A 17,712-nucleotide genomic window follows, 5' to 3' on the forward strand; every position below is an offset into this window, starting at 1 on the left:
AACCATCTACTTGCGTTGTACATTAAAACGATGCAGATTTTATCTGCGTATTCCGCAACGCAAATCCACATCAAATCCTGAACATGTGAACTGGCCCTTAAAGTGCAGCACACTGTGATTCTACAGCCGCTGTCTCCGAGACCTTCACTTGGGAACTGAATTCTGAAGTGAGAAAAGTTTTAATTCTCCGTTCTATGAGAACACGTTATTAAAGCTGTAGAGAGCCCCTTTAAGTACCTCAAGCTTTAACGCAAAGTCTTCAGTCACCTGTAATGTCTTAAGCTCAATATTGTAACATAAGGATACACCTTGGGGTCATTCTTGTAATTTTCCAGCCATTTCTTGTTGGTGTCAATCATGGATTGCATTGTCTGCTGATCTGTGTGATGGCCTCGAAATGTTGCACTCTGCATGTTTTTAAGCTGCTCCCTACAGGAGAAACACAGTGTAAGGGCTCATTCAGACAAGTGTGTATCACGTCCCTGTGACGGCCTTCAAAGCAACAACCATCACACGGACTCATGTATTTCAATGGGGCCGTTCACAGGACTTGTTTCAACAGAGCCTGTGAAGTGTCCATGAAAAAATAGGACATGTCCTATTTTACTGTGTGTCATGCATCCCTCCATAGACTCCATTCTATGGGGGATCCGTGACAACGCGTCCCGCACGGGTGCACCTTGGACGTGAAAAACTGACGTTTTTCACGTCCGAGGTTAGCTACGTTCGTCTGAATGTAGCCAAAGTAAATGACAATAAGAGATAATATGCCCTCTGGTAAAATGGAAAAGAGGGAAAACAATACCGTCACGGATGCCATACCAATTAGGAGTCAAGGTTTGAACAAACATCGTGATAAGTACATTGAGCAGCTGGTGCCAGTACAGCAGTATACAGAGACATATAGTAGATGTTTGTTCCCCGTGCTAGACTTGGGGGCGACCTTCCAGCTTGTCGAAAGTATACAGAACACACGGAAATCCAAGGCACCAGAGCTTTCCATAAAACTTAGCATTTATTCATCATGTCATAAGAAGACAACGTTTCGGCCTCACAGGGCCGTTTTCAGGCCACAATACATCTTGCTGTGGCTTGAAAAAGGCCGGCAGTAAGTCATTCTCTCTATTCAGTCCTATGACGGCTTTGATGTGAGTCTCATAGAAATAAAATAGAAACACTGACTTCCTGTCTGAGATGCAGTAGTATTGTAAGGCCCCATACACACTTTCGTTGGCCATCAGAACGGCCGCTAACGATGGGTCCGTGAAACACGGACCGCATACGGGTGGCTTCTGTGTGCAGTCCGTTGTTTCACGGACCAAATGACTGAAAAGGCCACGACTGTTCCATCAAAAACGGACGGGAGTAGGACCTGTGCTATTTTTTGTCGGAACAGCCACACGGTTCCATTAAAAGAACGGAAGTGTGCATGGCCCCATTGAAATTAATGTGTCTGGATGCGATCAGTTAGGTTCAGCAGTAAAATGTTAGCAATATGAATCTAAGCAGATTTGCAAATGTAAAGGATCCAGGGGAGACTCTCCCCTCTCTATTAGGTAAAGCTCGGAGCCATATCCAGTGCAGTGTAACAGCGGATGGCATGAATATCCATTAATTACAATGAGCTCCCTTACTTTCGTTTGCCTGCAGCGTAAATTTGCATACATTTTGTGCCACCCCTGAGACACACCGTTAATCAGGGGCATTCCTAGCAGTGAGACCCCCATGGCTCTGGTTAGTTTCTCAGAGGGGACAAAGCCATATTCTGAACTTTAGTGATTTTGGTCATATCCAAATCTGGTCACCAGGCCTTTGGCACCTAATAGCCTGGGGATAAAGATGTCACACCGACCTCAGTGTCACTATCACTGTATGAGTGGTTCTACCAGTGGTTGATTTACATATGGGTGGTTTGGGCCGGGGCCTATGGCCACCCAAAGATTTAAAGCGCATTGCCGTTTTGTCGCGATTTTTTCAGTTGGACTTGTACACACAAGGTCACATGGACGTATGTGTGCAGGTCCTGAACCAAAGGGCAAAGCAGCAAGGCTTCACAGGAGAAGAGTGTGATCTGCTATGTAAGTATATGGGGTCTGTAAAAGTTTAGGTGTGTCTAGTATGGGGTCTGTATTGGTTTAGGGGGGGGTCTAGTTTGGGGTCTTTTTTTTAGGGGGTCTTGCCAAGTGTCTGTATTCGCTTAGGGGGTATGGTCTGGGAACTGTAATAGTTTAGCAGGTCTGTATTTATTTCTGGGTCCATATTTATGATAGGGTCTGGTCTGGTTTCTGAATTTAGGATTCAGGGGTCCGAAATTATTTAGGGGTCTGAAATTATTTGTTTGCCAAAGAGGCTATAGACGGCTGCAGTAGCGAGGGGCAAATGATGTCTCCGCAGGAAGCTCTGCAGAAGTTAGAAGTTATCATATAGTGATCTAGGCTGGATGGAGCAGAAAAGGAAAGAAAACGTGTAAGATCAGAGAAGATGTCACCTGTAAGCCACTGGATTTATAGAAAACCTGCCACCTTTCCTGTTATAGGAAATTCTTGTGTTCCACAAAAAGTCAGTGTAGCCCAGGACTAATAGACAACTGGTTGTTACTATTCCTCTTGTCAAGAGGATTTGTCCCTACACAGTCTAAAACGGTCAGTGTAGGTACATGGTCCTTTGATAAGGGGAGTGGTAACACCCAGTTGTCATTGCTAGCTTGCAAAGGTGGTGTTGACTATACGAAAACAGGGCAGCGGTGTTGAAGGGGGGAGGGGCAGTTTTAGGGAACATCCCAGGGCCTATGGTCCACTTTATCCGCCGCTGGGTTTTACTGAAATATTTATAAATCTGTGATGGTAACTCACTCAGCAGAAACATATCCTAATTTATTCTCCGTGTGTAGACGCTGCTCACTGAGTAAAGGTGTCCCCCCTGAAAAACAAAAAAACAGGTAAGGCTCAGAGGTCACTTTTCTTTACCACATTTGTTCATCAATATGAAAACAGGTGCAGAAATAAAACATTTGCATGTCAATTCCATTGACTACATTCATTCCAAAGCATACCTACAAGACGGCAAAACGTGTGCCCACAGAAAAGAATAGCATACCGAGAGGTAAACAGTTATAAATCTACAGTCCTATTAGTAGTCCAAGGGCACCTGTAAGAAATCTGAATTCCCTTGGCTGTTTTGCTATAAGTTCTAAAAGAAAATATTATCAAATACGGATATTGTAAATCACTAATATCTTATGTGTATCTAGTAAAAAAAAAATCTTAAAGGAACAGTGCCACCCAAAAAATTTTTTTTATATCAGTTTGATGTTAGTGTTTTATTAAAAACTTTTATATTTATTTGTGTGTTACTTTTTTTACTTTTTCTTCCCTATGGGGGCTGCCATTTTTTTTTCCATTTCTGTATGTGTCGATTAACGACACATACAGACATGGAATACGGCAGCTACAGTCCCATAGTGAATGCGAACAGGGCCCGTTCCATCCACTATGGTGTACGCCGTCTGTGTGGGAACGGCGCATGCGCCGCTCCCACACAGTCCAAGTTGAACTGAGCGCCGTCCGGCGCCATTTTCCTGTAGACCGGAAGTCGCGGCCGGACAGTAAGATTACTATTTCCGGTCGCGGCTTCCGGACTTGTGCACTTGGAGCAGCGGCAGCAGACGGAGCGGACAGACCGGAGGGAGCGGCGGCGGCAGGAGCAGGTAAGTTATTTCTATGTATGTTCGTGTTTCAGTGTGTGTTTACTACTGTATGTAAACCTACTACACTGTGTGTTAGCTGAAAAAATGGCGACACACAGTGTAGGAGGTTTGACTGTTCAATCCCCTCGTTTCTCCCGCCACTAGCCAGGATAAAGGAGGGGGGGATTCTGAGAGCTCACTAGAGCGAGGGATTTTTTTCCAATTTTGCAGCATAAAGCAATGTGGTTGCTTTACCACATGCAATGCTGCAATTTTGGGAATTGCTCCATCTAGTGACCAGTGCTGGGAAATATTATAAATTAGAATCTAATTTATAATATTTCCTGACTCGTGAAAAAAAAAAAATAAATTCGAACAATGTTTAATCACCTACATACTAATTGTTTAACTAAAAAAAATAAAATTTTTTTTTGCTAGCAACACATTCCCTTTAATCTAGTAGAGGGCGACTGCAGGGAAATAAAAGATGCCAATGGTGCACAGACTACAGGTTGTTGTAAAACGGTCTCTAGGATAGATAGGAAAAAGGGAAGCCAAACAGTATTAGTCGTAAATGCCTTGTACCTACCCTGATCTGAATTGACATCACTGATGCATATTACAGGAACAATTTGGCTAGTAAAAGTATATCCAAATAATATTACCCTTAAATGGACACTCCGGCCAAAACAAAACTTTCCCATGTGTACCATTACGGTATTTCATGTGATAGTCTCTCACCTGTTATTTTTCTTGCTGCTTCTATCTCTATATATCAGACTGGGACGGTTGCTTAGCAGCAGTGTGACTCCGGCTCGGTGACACCCTTTCTCTACTTGAGTCTATGGAGATCTTGTGTCACCCATCACAGGCTTCAGCAGATCCTGTGCCACACTAGTTTTTCACGAGGGGGGGGGGGCAGAAACTTCTATAATCAGCTGCCACTGATACTTAGACAGGTTCCTGTCACACAGGTATAATGTAGAAGAATAGTGCAGCCTCCCTGTCTGTATACTTGAGGTTTCTCAGCTTATTTAGGAGAATATCGAGAGAATTATAATCAGTGTCCCCCAGAATGCAGAAATGGTATAGTCTTCAGCTGGTCATGTGATGCTGTGCTGAAGCATCATGGAATTGATAGCAAAGCAGAGAGGAAGAGAAAGCTGGGGAAAGTTAAGAATCAAGATGGATGCTTTTTCTAAGAACAGACAAGGCAGCAGTTCAAAAAGTAGAGTATACATAAGTGTAGAGTGTGTATACAGTGGGGGGTACAGACATGGAAAGTTTCCACTGGAGGTCTTCTTTAAATTACAAACTTATGATTTTATCACATCATAAAACAAACTTCCTTGGCTCACCTGGAAAATACTTTCTCCATTTCTCTGCCATAATGGAATCCACAGTCTGGGCAGCGGAGGCTGAAGCAGAATTTGAGGGGGTACCATTTCTCCAGGCCCACTGAGATAGTGAATGGCTGCCAATTTGAGGACTGATTCCGGACAATGATGCGTAAGCAGAAACAGGGATACCCGTCATGGATGGAGACTGGTTGTGTGAATGGAGTATGGAATGAGGATCAGAGGATAGTGATGATAAAACAGCATTCAGCTCAGCTGTGATGTGGCGCAGGGACTGTGTTAGATTCTGGACCTTCAGTGGAAGGCTGGTCTGTGACCCAAAAACATCGCCATGAGTGACCGCAGCTAAGACAACAATGGGAAAGAAATGTAGAAGAATCGATTACTTAATGCAAACAATTCTACTGTTGTTAAAACTTTATAATATAATTGATCTTTCTGTTAAAGGGGCATTGTGTGTTTTTTGTTATTCATTTATATCATAGGGAACTCTGTATGTTTTATAGACTGCTCGCACATCTTTCCTATACCAGTGCACGAAGTCCCTGCACAGTTCAATGTTATAGCCCATGGATATCCCTCTGTAGTGCATCCATGGGTTAACTAAGAAAGGTATGTAAGCAGGATTTTAAACTCCTGTGTATTAGAACTTTGTATAGTGCTCTATTTTATTAGTTTTATAAGTTAAATTAAAAAAGAAAATACTTCAACTATATATTTTTGGGGTGCTGTAAATACTTTGTTTTCCTATGGTCCCTGCAGTACAAACCTGCCTGAAAAGCTAAGGATCAGAAGAAAATAAATACAATGAAATATTCTTCGCTTTTAGGCAGGTTTCACGGCCGTGTTCGGTCTGTGAGATACGGTCTGTATGTCGGCCATATTTCCCAGGCCGAACACAGTTCAGGGAGCCGGGCTCCTAGGTTTATAGTTATCTATGATGCTGTGTCCCTGCCTCCCCGCAGGAATACTGTCCCGTACTGAAAACATGATTACAGTATGGGACAATATTCCCACGAGGAGGCAGGGACTCCTGGCATTATAGGTAACTATGATGCTAGAAGTCCGGCTTGCTGAACGATGTTCTGACCGGGAAATACGTCCGACATACAGTCCGTATCTCATGGACCGAACATGGCCGCGGGAAACCGGCGTTAGTACGGTAAATTAGTGATTGTGGGTAACGAAAAATAAATAATCAATGTCATGGAGTCTCACCCCTATGTACATCCATACTGGTCCCACTACTGGTGTCATCTGAGTCACTGACATCGAATGTCACCATTCTTTTGTCCCTTCTGCCTTTCAGGGTATCATCTTCTGACACCTTGGGAAGAAAGGAAAGTGAAGGGTTCAGCTTTTCAGAAAAAACAAACACATGTAATATTTGAATTTTATTAACCACATTTCCAGACAAAGACGTATAGGCTCAGAGAATGATACATTCTAAATGATCACTGAAAAAGGATCAGAATCATCTCATGATCACTGAAAAATAATTATTGTTACAAGGTCAGGTTAAAATATTAATATCTAGCAGGATTAGGGCTGGGCGATTACGACCAAAATCAAAATTCCGATTAATTGAACATGTAACCTCGATTACGATTAATTAACTATTATTTAGGCCACACCCCTATTTGCATGCTACGTCACTGAATATTTATCCCCTGAGCCTGCTGTATACTACGGTATATAATACACCCCCTGACACTGCCCCCACACAGTATAATGCCCCCATAGTGCTCCCCACACATCATAATGCCCACATAGTGCTCCCCACACATCATAATGCCCACATAGCTGCTCTCACACAGTATAATGCCCCCTATAACTGCCATGACCCTGTATAATGCCCCCATAACTGCCCTTCACACAGTATAATGCCCCTCATAACTGCCCTCCACACAGTATAATGCCCCCCATAACTGCCCTCCACACAGTATAATGGCCCCATAACTGCCCTCCACACAGTATAATGCCCCCATAACTGCCCTCCACACAGTATAATGGCCCTCATAACTGCCCTCCACACAGTAGAATGCCCCTCATAACTGCCCTCCACACTGTATAATGCCCCCATAACTGCCCTCCACACAGTATAATGCCCCTCATAACTGCCCTCCACACAGTATAATGCCCCTCATAACTGCCCTCCACACAGTATAATGCCCCCATAACTGCCCTCCACAAAGTATAATGCCCCCATAACTGCCCTCCACACAGAATAATGCCCCCATAACTGCCCTCCACACAGTATAATGCCCCCATAACTGCCCTCCACACAGTATAATGCCCCCATAACTGCCCTCCACACAGTATAATGCCCCCATAACTGCCCTCCACACAGTATAATGCCCCCATAACTGCCCTCCACACAGTATAATTCCCCCATAACTGCCCTCCACACAGTATAATGCCCCCATAACTGCCCTCCACACAGTATAATGCCCCCATAACTGTCCTCCACACAGTATAATGCCCCCATAACTGCCCTCCACACAGTATAATGCCCCCATAGCAGCTTCTACACAGTATAATGCCCCATAACTGACATCACTGCCTCGCGTACGGCGATACATAGTGAATGGTAGAGCAAGGGACCTTAGGGCTCCCTGCTGTACCATTGGATTCAACTATATCTGTGTCCTGAAAATGCAGATACATTGCGATGAATTTCGTTTTCGTTTTTTTTTAATTAATTGCCCAGCCCTAAGTAGGATGCAAGACAAGTCACAATGTTAGACCTCTGCGTTGGAGGCTCTTTTAGGGGTCTCAGACGCAGATCTGGTCGAGATTACCAGAGACAATAGCGTAGCAATAGCTGCGCAAATGTCTCCTGTAAAACCAGGGAAAGCCGACAGAACCCATTAAAGTCCATGGGTTCCGCCAGAGGTGTCCGTGGTGCAACAGAACCATTGCTCCAGTTATTCCCTTGTTCTGCTCATCTGACAGAGCAGAACTACGGAATGACAACACAGGTGTGAACATAACCTTATACTGTACAGTGGAGTGAACACAGGTGCAACATTCAGCCACTCACACATCCACCGATCTGGAGGGGGCGACTGCTCAGTATTGCAATTGCACATAGATAAGTCTTCTAAGGTTGTGTTTATACAAGTCATTTTTTATTGCGTTTGAAACAAAAAAAATAAAAAATAAACCCTTAAAAAGGTGCCAGTTATATGGATAATTAAAGTGCACTATACAGGCTAGCAGCCTATTGGCCGTACCCACACAGCGCGTTCACACGGCGTGTTTTTGACACATTATACGCATCAAAATACGGATTAAAAAATGCTTGATTAAGCTACCCATTCACGTGAATGGGAAAGCGTGCCGTTGGTACATAGAACACGCTTTTTTACTCAGATGTATTTAAATTCCACGTCGCGTAAAAAAAAAACAAAAGCGTCATAGCAATTATTGGTCCGTAAAGCACGCCGAACATGCGCCAAATGTTCCCATAGTCACCTAAGACTATAAAGTGGTTAGCACCCAGATTTTCAGACCTTAAATGGCATATAAATCAAAATGGTCAATAGTTACCCCCTTCCTAACCTGAGCTATCCTATTGTTTTTACGATGTATAAGCGCAATACATGCAACTGTTGCCAACATTTGGAAAAAAATATTCCAGGGACACTTCTATTTTCACAGGGCGTGGTTTATTGCGGTTTGTCCGACGTGGTTTGCACGGGCGGGCCTTACCAGAATATCATTTTTTGTTTACGAATATTCCTTGTATTTTGTCCTCACTATAAGGCCGAATTCAAACGAACGTGGTATTTCATGTACGCATGTATTTCAAAGGGGCCAATCACATGGCCGTTGTTTCAACGGGGCGTGTGAAGGGTCCGTTGAAATATAGAACATGTCCTATTTTGTTCTGTTTTCACGGATCCATTGATAGACTTGTCTATGAGGATCAGTGAAAATGGAACAAGCACGGGGGCAACTCTGACGTGAAAAACGGAAAGTTTTCACGTCCGAGTTTCCCACGTTCGTCTGAATTCGGCCTAAGGACGTTCGGTTTTATGTCTGTTTTCAAAGTCCAGATAGCCCATTTAAATCCAGATCAGACCCAAAATTTTGACTCCAGACCAGACCCAATAATTCAGACCCCAATACTCAGGCCATACCCCAGACCAAATTCAAAGATGTCAAGGCAGCACTTTAATGATAATATACCATTGTATTTACTAAAGTTTTAGCGGAGTAGAGCCTTTTTCATGCTTGAGAAAGAGTCTTCTGAGCTGAAACATTACATGGGTAAATAAAAGGTACATTATTATTATTGAAGTGCTGCCTTGGCATCTTTGAATTTGTACCGCAAGGGACCGTTGGATCAAGTCCTGTAAGACGTGCACCAACAAATAAGACTTTTTTCCAGTGCTGCTTCTCTCTTACTAGATTCCCCACCCATTCACACACCAGACCCCAATATTCAGACCCCAGACCATAACCCAGATGCCATTATTCAGACCCCAGATCAGACCACTTTAAGTACTCCCCTCTCTGGGCAAAACGGCTTACAACAATGGCCGCTTACACAAGACATCATGTGCGGTAATGCCCAGAGCAAAAGAGAAGTCTGGCCTGAAGAACAGGAGCCAGGAGCAAGGAGCGGTGAGTAATTATTATCGGCTGTTACCTAATGGATTAATCGAGTAAGTAACAGCTGATTAAAAAAAGAATTAAAAAAAAAAGCCATCCATTAGTTTGCGGGACAGTGCCCGAGACAAAAATTTCCAGAAATTGCCCCTAAAAAAGAGAGACAATCATGGCAACTATAGCCATAGGAATGGTCAGTTCTGGAATTAAAAGGGGAACTCCAGTAATTAATTTTTTAGGTAAATACTGTCTTTTAGACTTCCAAATAAATAACTGTTTAACCCCTTCACGACTGCCATACGGCTATATACGTTCCAACTGCCGATGCCCCGTGCAGTTGCCACGTGTATAAACACGGACAGCCTTGAACGGCGTTTAATGAGTGCAGTGCTACACTCTCATAAGATACCCCCCCACTGTAGATCGCGCGAAACCCCCTGTAGATAGCGCTACATAAGCTCCCTCTAGGAGCGGAATCCCTGGCCAGCTCTCTGGCCGGGGATTCCCCTCCTAGAGGGTGACCCCAACGTCTCTCCATCCCCGCTGTAAGTAGTGCCCCCCCCTGTAGATAGCGCCACCTAAACTCCCACTAGGAGCGGAATCCCCGGTGTCAGATCGATCTGTGCCGGGGATTCCACTTCTAAAGGGAGCGCCTGACGTCACTGTCCACTGTCAGGGGCTCTCTCTAGGTGCAGAATCCCCGGCCGACACTGACTGAGGATTCCGCTACTGGAGACCCCCTGGCGTCACTATCCATATATGGACAGCGACGTCACCGGCTCTCTCTAGGAGTGGAGTCCCCGGTGTCAGATTGCTCTGGGTGCTGGATTTCGCTACTGGAGAAGCCCCTGGCATCACTATATATATATATATATATATATATATATATATATATACACACACACACACACACACACATGTGCCTTCTTGAGCAGGGGGACCTTGTGGGCACTGCAGGATTTTAATCCATTACGGCGTAATGTGTTACCAATGGTTTTCTTGGTGACTGTGGTCCCAGCTGCCTTGAGATCATTAACAAGTTCCCCCCGTGTAGTTTTCGGCTGAGCTCTCACCTTCCTCAGGATCAAGGATACCCCACGAGGTGAGATTTTGCATGGAGCCCCAGATCGATGTCGATTGACAGTCATTTTATAGGTCTTCCATTTTCTTACTATTGCACCAACAGTTGTCTCCTTCTCACCCAGCGTCTTACTTATGGTTTTGTAGCCCATTCCAGCCTTGTGCAGGTCTATGATCTTGTCCCTGACATCCTTAGAAAGCTCTTTGGTCTTGCCCATGTTGTAGAGGTTAGAGTCAGACTGATTAATTGAGTCTGTGGACAGGAGTCTTTTATACAGGTGACCATGTAAGACAGCTGTCTATAATGCAGGCACCAAGTTGATTTGGAGCGTGTAACTGGTCTGGAGGGGGCTGAACTCTTAATGGTTGGTAGGGGATCAAATACTTATTTCTCTGTGCACAATGCAAATAAATATACATAATTTTGACTATGTGATTTTTTTTTATTTTTTTATATATAATCTATCTCTCACTGGTAAAATTAACCTAGCCTAAAAATTCTAGACTGTTCATGTCTTTGACAGTGGGCAAACTTACAAAATCAGCAAGGGATCAAATACTTATTTCCTCCACTGTGTATATATATATATATAGCTGATACATACAGGGGGAGTGGCACTGTCTACAGTGGCGCTATCTACAGGGGGACGGGGCTATCTACAGGGGGGACGGCGTTATCTGCAGGTCTGCAGGAGAAGTGGCGCTATCTACAGAGGGGATGGTGCTATCTACAGGGGGTACGGAGGTATCTACAGGGGGTGGTGCTATCAGCAGGGGGTGGTGCTATCTGCAGGGGGGCCGGAGCTATCAGCAGGGGGGTGGCGCTATCAGCAGGGGGGTGGCGCTATCTGCAGGGGGTGGCGCTATCTGCAGGGGGGACGGAGCTATCTACAGGGGGGACGGAGCTATTTACATGGGCACTGGGGCATTAAATGGGCACTACCTACAGAGGACACTGTGGCGCTATCTACATGGGCACCTTGTGTGGCACTATCTACAGTGGGAACTGTGGCACTATGTGGGCCTTGTGGCACTATTTACAGTGGGCACTGGCACTATCTACAGTGAGCAATGTGGTACGATCTACAATGGTATTGCATCACTATCTACATGGGCACTGTGGTGTTTTCAGGTGGCTGCGACAAAACAAAACCCTAACGAAAAAAAATCAATTTTTTTTAACGTCCATGAAAAATGGATGGCAAATGTCGGTAAAAAACGGTCAGATGGTCGGGAAATGGATTAAAATTTTCAGACACATTGATGAAAGACTGACAGTTAATCCGTAGTTAACTGCCCTTTTGTTCACGTCGTGTGAATATGACCTTATAGCCCTCTTATCCGCTCACAGCGATCCAGGGTGACAGCATACATATATACATACATATATATATATACATATATACACACACACACACACACACACACACACACACACACACACACACACAATATAGAGAAATATATATAAAAAGTTACACGAGTGTTGTTTTTCACATTTTTAGTGATTTGTCTGCTCATAATAAAAATTGAAAACATGGCATTAATTAAACTTATCTAGAAAATGAAAGCCTCATAAGTCTTGTAAAAATAAAAAAAGTAAAAATAGTTGTGATATTCAAAGCGGTTGCAAAGATATTATCGTTTAAAGAACTGCACATCAGAAATGGAAAATTTGACCTGGACACGGGGGTATCCACGACCCTTGGTCATGAAAGGGTTAAATATGACATTAGCCAAACGGCGGCCAGCATATGTTTGGGCTTCTGCAGAGTGAGCGGACATGGCCCCTGACCACCACACTGGCTTTCCACTCTCCTCTGGAGATCTGCGTGATCTCCTACATTCACTAGAAGGGTTCATATCATATGCACCACCAGCTATTCTAATACCAGCTGCCCGGGGGGGGGGGGGGGGGGGGGCAGGATGCAGGACTGGGTCAAGTTGGTCTCGGCATGTACATTTTCTATTTCTTTAATAAGGCAGTTTGTAAAGGAATCAGAAAGACATAAGAATATTAATTCATAACCAGGAAAGACCAGTATAGAGAGCGATTTAGGTTCCTTCTAGAGGACTGCAACGCTCTGAAGCGAGATGAAAGTTACAAACAATCTTTTATATGTGTCCATTGTTATCCTGGATGTAGCATTGATTAAACATAGAACCTCAATAAGCTGTTAATACCTAAAAATCCATTGTTTTTTGTTTTTTTAGTAAGTTCTTTCATTGTGTATTTATAGGCAGCCGTATTGACATGAGTTTCTGGAAACGGTTTCTGCTTAAACCGCTAGATCTTCCTCTGCAGTTGCGTGCCAAGCCCACCATCTGCTGTGTTACTGCTGTCCCCTTGAGAGTGCTTGTGCCAGCTACTACTACAGGCCACAGATGTGTGCATGTACAGTTAGGATTACAGAAAAACGTTCATATTCATGATGAATATCGACTGCCCCTCTGAGATAATAAGAAATTGAGAATTCCCACAAGCAAATTGCATAAAACACACACATATACGTTTGTATGGAGACCTAAAATGTTACGCAGCCTTTGCTTTCGGTAAGGTGGTGGGTGGCAAGTGTCAGGGCGGTGTACTCGACGCCGCTCATAGACGGACTTAGATTGCTTCCTGTAAAAATCTACCTCCTCATGGAGTGAATCCTCCAGCTCCTGCAGACGCTGCTCCTTCTCCTGCAGCAAAACATGTCCCTTCTCCATCGTGCTGCGAATGTCTTTCAGGTTTCGAGATTCCTGCAGGAACACAGGCAGCGCATTAATTCCTATCAGTGTTGTAAATCTGCTGAGCCACGAATAATGAACACGGTGCTTTCCACGACGATGGCGTGGAGCTACACTGAAAATATAGTGACATAGAGATGGTTGTCTTTATACAATGAACACGCTGCACATCAAGATCTAGAGGGGTATGAATACACTGTATAATAATAATTTCTAGAACATGCTGTCGCACAACGATACAGTGCATTTATATCGAAAGAATGAACAGACTGCACAATGGACTTAAAGGCTATGTCCACCTTTGAAAACGTTTACTTTTTTTTCTTTAATAAAAATGTCTATCGTTGTGTTTTGTGCAACTTTGTAATTAGTTTTTATTAAAAATAATTTTTACTTTTTGAGATACAGCTGCTTTGTATCCTGTATACAGAGCAGCTGTATCTTGTGTGGAGACCTGAATCCGTCAGGTCAGTGGCACTGACTGGTTCAGAGTCAGTGGGTCAGTGTCATCGGTAACAGCTCGATCCTGCGTGTCAGGACCCGCTGACACTGTACCAGTCAGTGCCACTGACCTGTCGAATACAGCTTTCAGCGCTAGATAAAGCTGCTCTGTATACAGGATACAAAGCAGCTGTATCTCAAAAAGTAAAAATAACTTTAAATAGAAAGTTGGACCAAACACACTGATGCACTGTTTTATTAAAGAAAAGTTTTCAAAACGTGTACAAAGCCTTTGAGTATTAATACAACAATAATGATCATGCTGCTGTGAACTAATGCATAGTAAGAATAGTCCAGTAAATAACATGCTGATCTTGTCGCTTACCTTCTCCTCTCCCGTTCCTTCAGCTGGCCTCCTCCCTGTGTGACAGATGCCCGCTTCTTCTTGTGGTGCCTGAAAACTGCCAGCACTCTTGTGGGGAAGAGGGAGAGGAGACTGGGCCCTCAAGGCCTTCCATAAAGTAACAGTATGATCTCTAAGCTGTCAAGCCAAATCCTGCATAATTTAAAGGACCTACTTCTAATAAAGACTGCTACAATTTAGGTTTCCAACCATTAGCCCTAGGTAATATGGCAGGGGGTAAGGGTTACACACATAGATCTACATGTCCTGTGCCAATCTCTAACCTCCAAAATATATTGTTAAAATCTTAACTAGTCATCCAAAGAGAATACCTATCGAGGTAGTAAAACTGTGTGCGGATTCCCTTACAAGGAGAGTAAACCTAGAAATGAATGAGCCCAAATACGGAAGGAAAAAAAATATTTGTCAGCCTGCAAGATTTTCTGAAACCACTTGAAATAGGAGCAGGATTCCATCCCCCCATTGTTCTTTCCAAAGGAAAATTCTGAATTATTTTGCATGTATAAAATAAAGAATCGTTCGAATATACTTTATTATTCAAACCGGCACAGTTTGCAGGTTTTCAATCTTCATGGCGTGGACCCAGAAGTTCGGAGCTTCCGCTGTTGCAGTGATGCATTGACAAAAGATTCCGGGGGAAGGAGTGCCCCCCCTCCCCTCTATGTGGATGACGAGGATGAAGGGGCAGGCTGCCTGACTCAATTCATCAGCTAAGCCAGCCCTCTTATTGGTCTCTGAATCAGCCGTGACGGAGAAGGCGCTGGCTTAGTTGACGAATTCAGCCAGGCAGCCAGCTCCTTCATTCACATTATCGACGCAATGGGGGAACTCCTTCCTCCGGAGCTTGTGTCGACGCGTAACAGCAACAATGGCAGCTAAGAACTTCCAGGTTCATGCCACGAAGAAGGAAAACCTGCAATCGGCGCACGTTTAAGAAAATAAAGTAAAAGTGAAAAAAAAGTAAAACTGACCCCTGGAAATTGTTACTTCAAAGCTACATTCCCAAATCACTAGGATAAAATGACTTGGCATGAAGTTTTCCATTATTTCCGTAAATAAATATAGTAAACCAGAGCACATAGTCTGTAGCTGCTCTCCTAGACCAGACTTTACCTCCCTCCCACATTACATAACTAACCAAGGACAACTAAAACTAGTATATGAACGTGTAAAAAATACTAACATAGGGATACCCACTAATGTGGCGAGTAACCGGTCATAAGTACTCTACATCTGGGTCATTCCTAGAGCCATTGGATGATGGGGGTCATGTGACTGACGGATGTGATGTCACCCTGGAAAATGTCGTCACTGTCACATTGAGCAACGGAGGACCTGGGAATAATTATTACCAGCATCTGGTGTCTTCTTTTTTTACATTATGAGCACATTCACATCGCTTTATATTTCCCGAACACCTGAAAACCATTTTAATCTGTCTGCAGCATAAACATGAAGCAACATTGATATATTAGGATTGCATCATGAGTAATGAGGGCAACGATCAGCCCATAAACATGCAAAACGCTCGTTCATCGGCTGATCGTATCGTTTACGCATCAATAAATATAATCGTTGACGGCTGCACATCTCCCTGTGTAAACAGAGAAATGTGCTGACGACATGATAGAAATGTATGAGGACGAGCGATCGGAGTAACGATCGCCGGTCTCCATACATGACTGATCATAGTTGCTTGTAAAAGGAGCATACGAGCGGCGATCAACGAGTTGTCTCGTTGATTGGCGCTTGTTTTCATGGCCCATATTGGCCGGTGTAAAAGGACCTTTAGACAACATTAGTAAATCTGCCCCACTGTGTGTACGATGCTGACTGCAACAGGAGAGCAGCCGCTGGGATTTTGAATTCTTCTATTATAAGAATCACTCCACTCAAGCAATGGAATAATTTTTACAATAGATGTTTAAGTAGGGAAGTTTTAATAATGCAATTCCATAATATTTTAAAGTGGAACTTTAAAAAAATCTTGAAGATCCAATTTCTATCCACCCTTTATCTCTCTATATGTTGCATTCGTCTTTATTATTAACCCCTTCACGAGTGCCATATGGCTCTATATACGTTCCAACTGCTGATGCCCAGTGCAGTTGTCATACGTATTAACGTTGACAGCCTTGAACAGGGTTTAATGAGTGCAGTGCTACTTCAGTGTAAGCAGAGCTGCACTCATGTCTGCATCAATAGTGCCCCCCCTGTAGATAGCAACCCCCCCCCTGTAGATAGTATCGAACCCCCCTTCCCCCTGTGGATAGCGCCACCTAAACTCCCACTAGGAGCGAAATCCCCGGTGTCAGCTTGCTCTTTGCCGGGGATTCCGCTTCAATGGGGAGCCCCTGACGTCACTGTCCATTTGGACAGGGACATCAGGGGCTCTCTCCAGGAGCGGAATCCCCGGCCGACACTCTGACCGGGGATTCCGCTACTGGAGAAGCCCCTGGCGTCACTATCCATATATGGACAGTGACGTCAGGGGCTACACCTGGAGCGGAATCCCGGCCACAGCGCTGCCGACGCTTTTAGAGTTAGCCCCTAACGTCACTGTCCATATATGGACAGAGAAATCAGGGGCTCCCTCTAGGAGCGGAATCACCGGCCAGATGGATTCCGCTCCTACGGGGAGCTATAGTGGTGCTATTTACAGGCAGGGGTGCTGATACATAGAGGGGGGGTGGCGCTATCTACATGGGGGTTGGCGCTATCTACAGTAGCGGTGGCGCTATCTGCAGGGGGGATGGTGCCATCTACAGGGGGTAGCGCTATCAACAGGGGGTAGCGCGCTATCAACAGTGGGTGCTATATACAGGGGGTGTGGCACTATTTACATGGGCACTGTGGCATTATATTGGCACTACCTACAGGGCACACTGTGGCCCTATCTACATGGGCACTGTATGTGGCGCTATATGTGGCGCTAGCGGGAACTGTGGCACTATGTGTGTACTGTGGCACTATTTAAAGTGGGCACTGGCACAATCTACAGTGGGCGATGTGGCACTATCTATAGTGGTATTGCGTCACTATCTACATGGGCACTGTGGTGTTTTCAGATGGCTGGGACAAAAAAAGACCCTAACAAATAAAAATCATCCATTTGGCAAATGTCGGTGAAAAACGGTCAGACGGCGGGGAAATGGATTCAAATTTTGAGACACATTGATGCAAAACAGCCATGAAAAACGGACAGTTGATCCGTTGTTAAATGCTTTTTTTCACTTCGTGTGAATATGACCTTATAGCCCTCTTATCCGCTCACAGCGATCCAAGGTGACAGCAGACATACATATATACACACACACACATATATATACACAATATAGAGAAATATATATAAAAAATTACAGAAAAGTGTTTTT

The 17,712-nt window shown here is 44.1% G+C and overlaps 1 protein-coding gene across 2 annotated transcripts in view; it reads right to left on the reverse strand.

The window, feature by feature from the left end:
* The window catches only part of CEP164 (centrosomal protein 164), an 83,743-nt gene that overhangs the window by 4,954 nt on the left and 61,077 nt on the right, over window positions 1-17,712 (reverse strand). For both annotated transcript variants that reach the window (XM_075840156.1, XM_075840155.1), the window contains 5 exons: window positions 13,378-13,485; window positions 6,262-6,370; window positions 5,044-5,388; window positions 2,853-2,919; window positions 307-429 (listed from right to left, as the gene is read on the reverse strand). In XM_075840156.1, coding sequence (XP_075696271.1) covers window positions 307-429; window positions 2,853-2,919; window positions 5,044-5,388; window positions 6,262-6,370; window positions 13,378-13,485 — 752 coding nt within the window. The remainder of the gene's footprint in view (window positions 1-306; window positions 430-2,852; window positions 2,920-5,043; window positions 5,389-6,261; window positions 6,371-13,377; window positions 13,486-17,712) is intronic.

The sequence above is a fragment of the Rhinoderma darwinii genome, chromosome 10 (genome assembly GCF_050947455.1).
Source record: "Rhinoderma darwinii isolate aRhiDar2 chromosome 10, aRhiDar2.hap1, whole genome shotgun sequence".
NCBI lineage: Eukaryota > Metazoa > Chordata > Amphibia > Anura > Rhinodermatidae > Rhinoderma > Rhinoderma darwinii.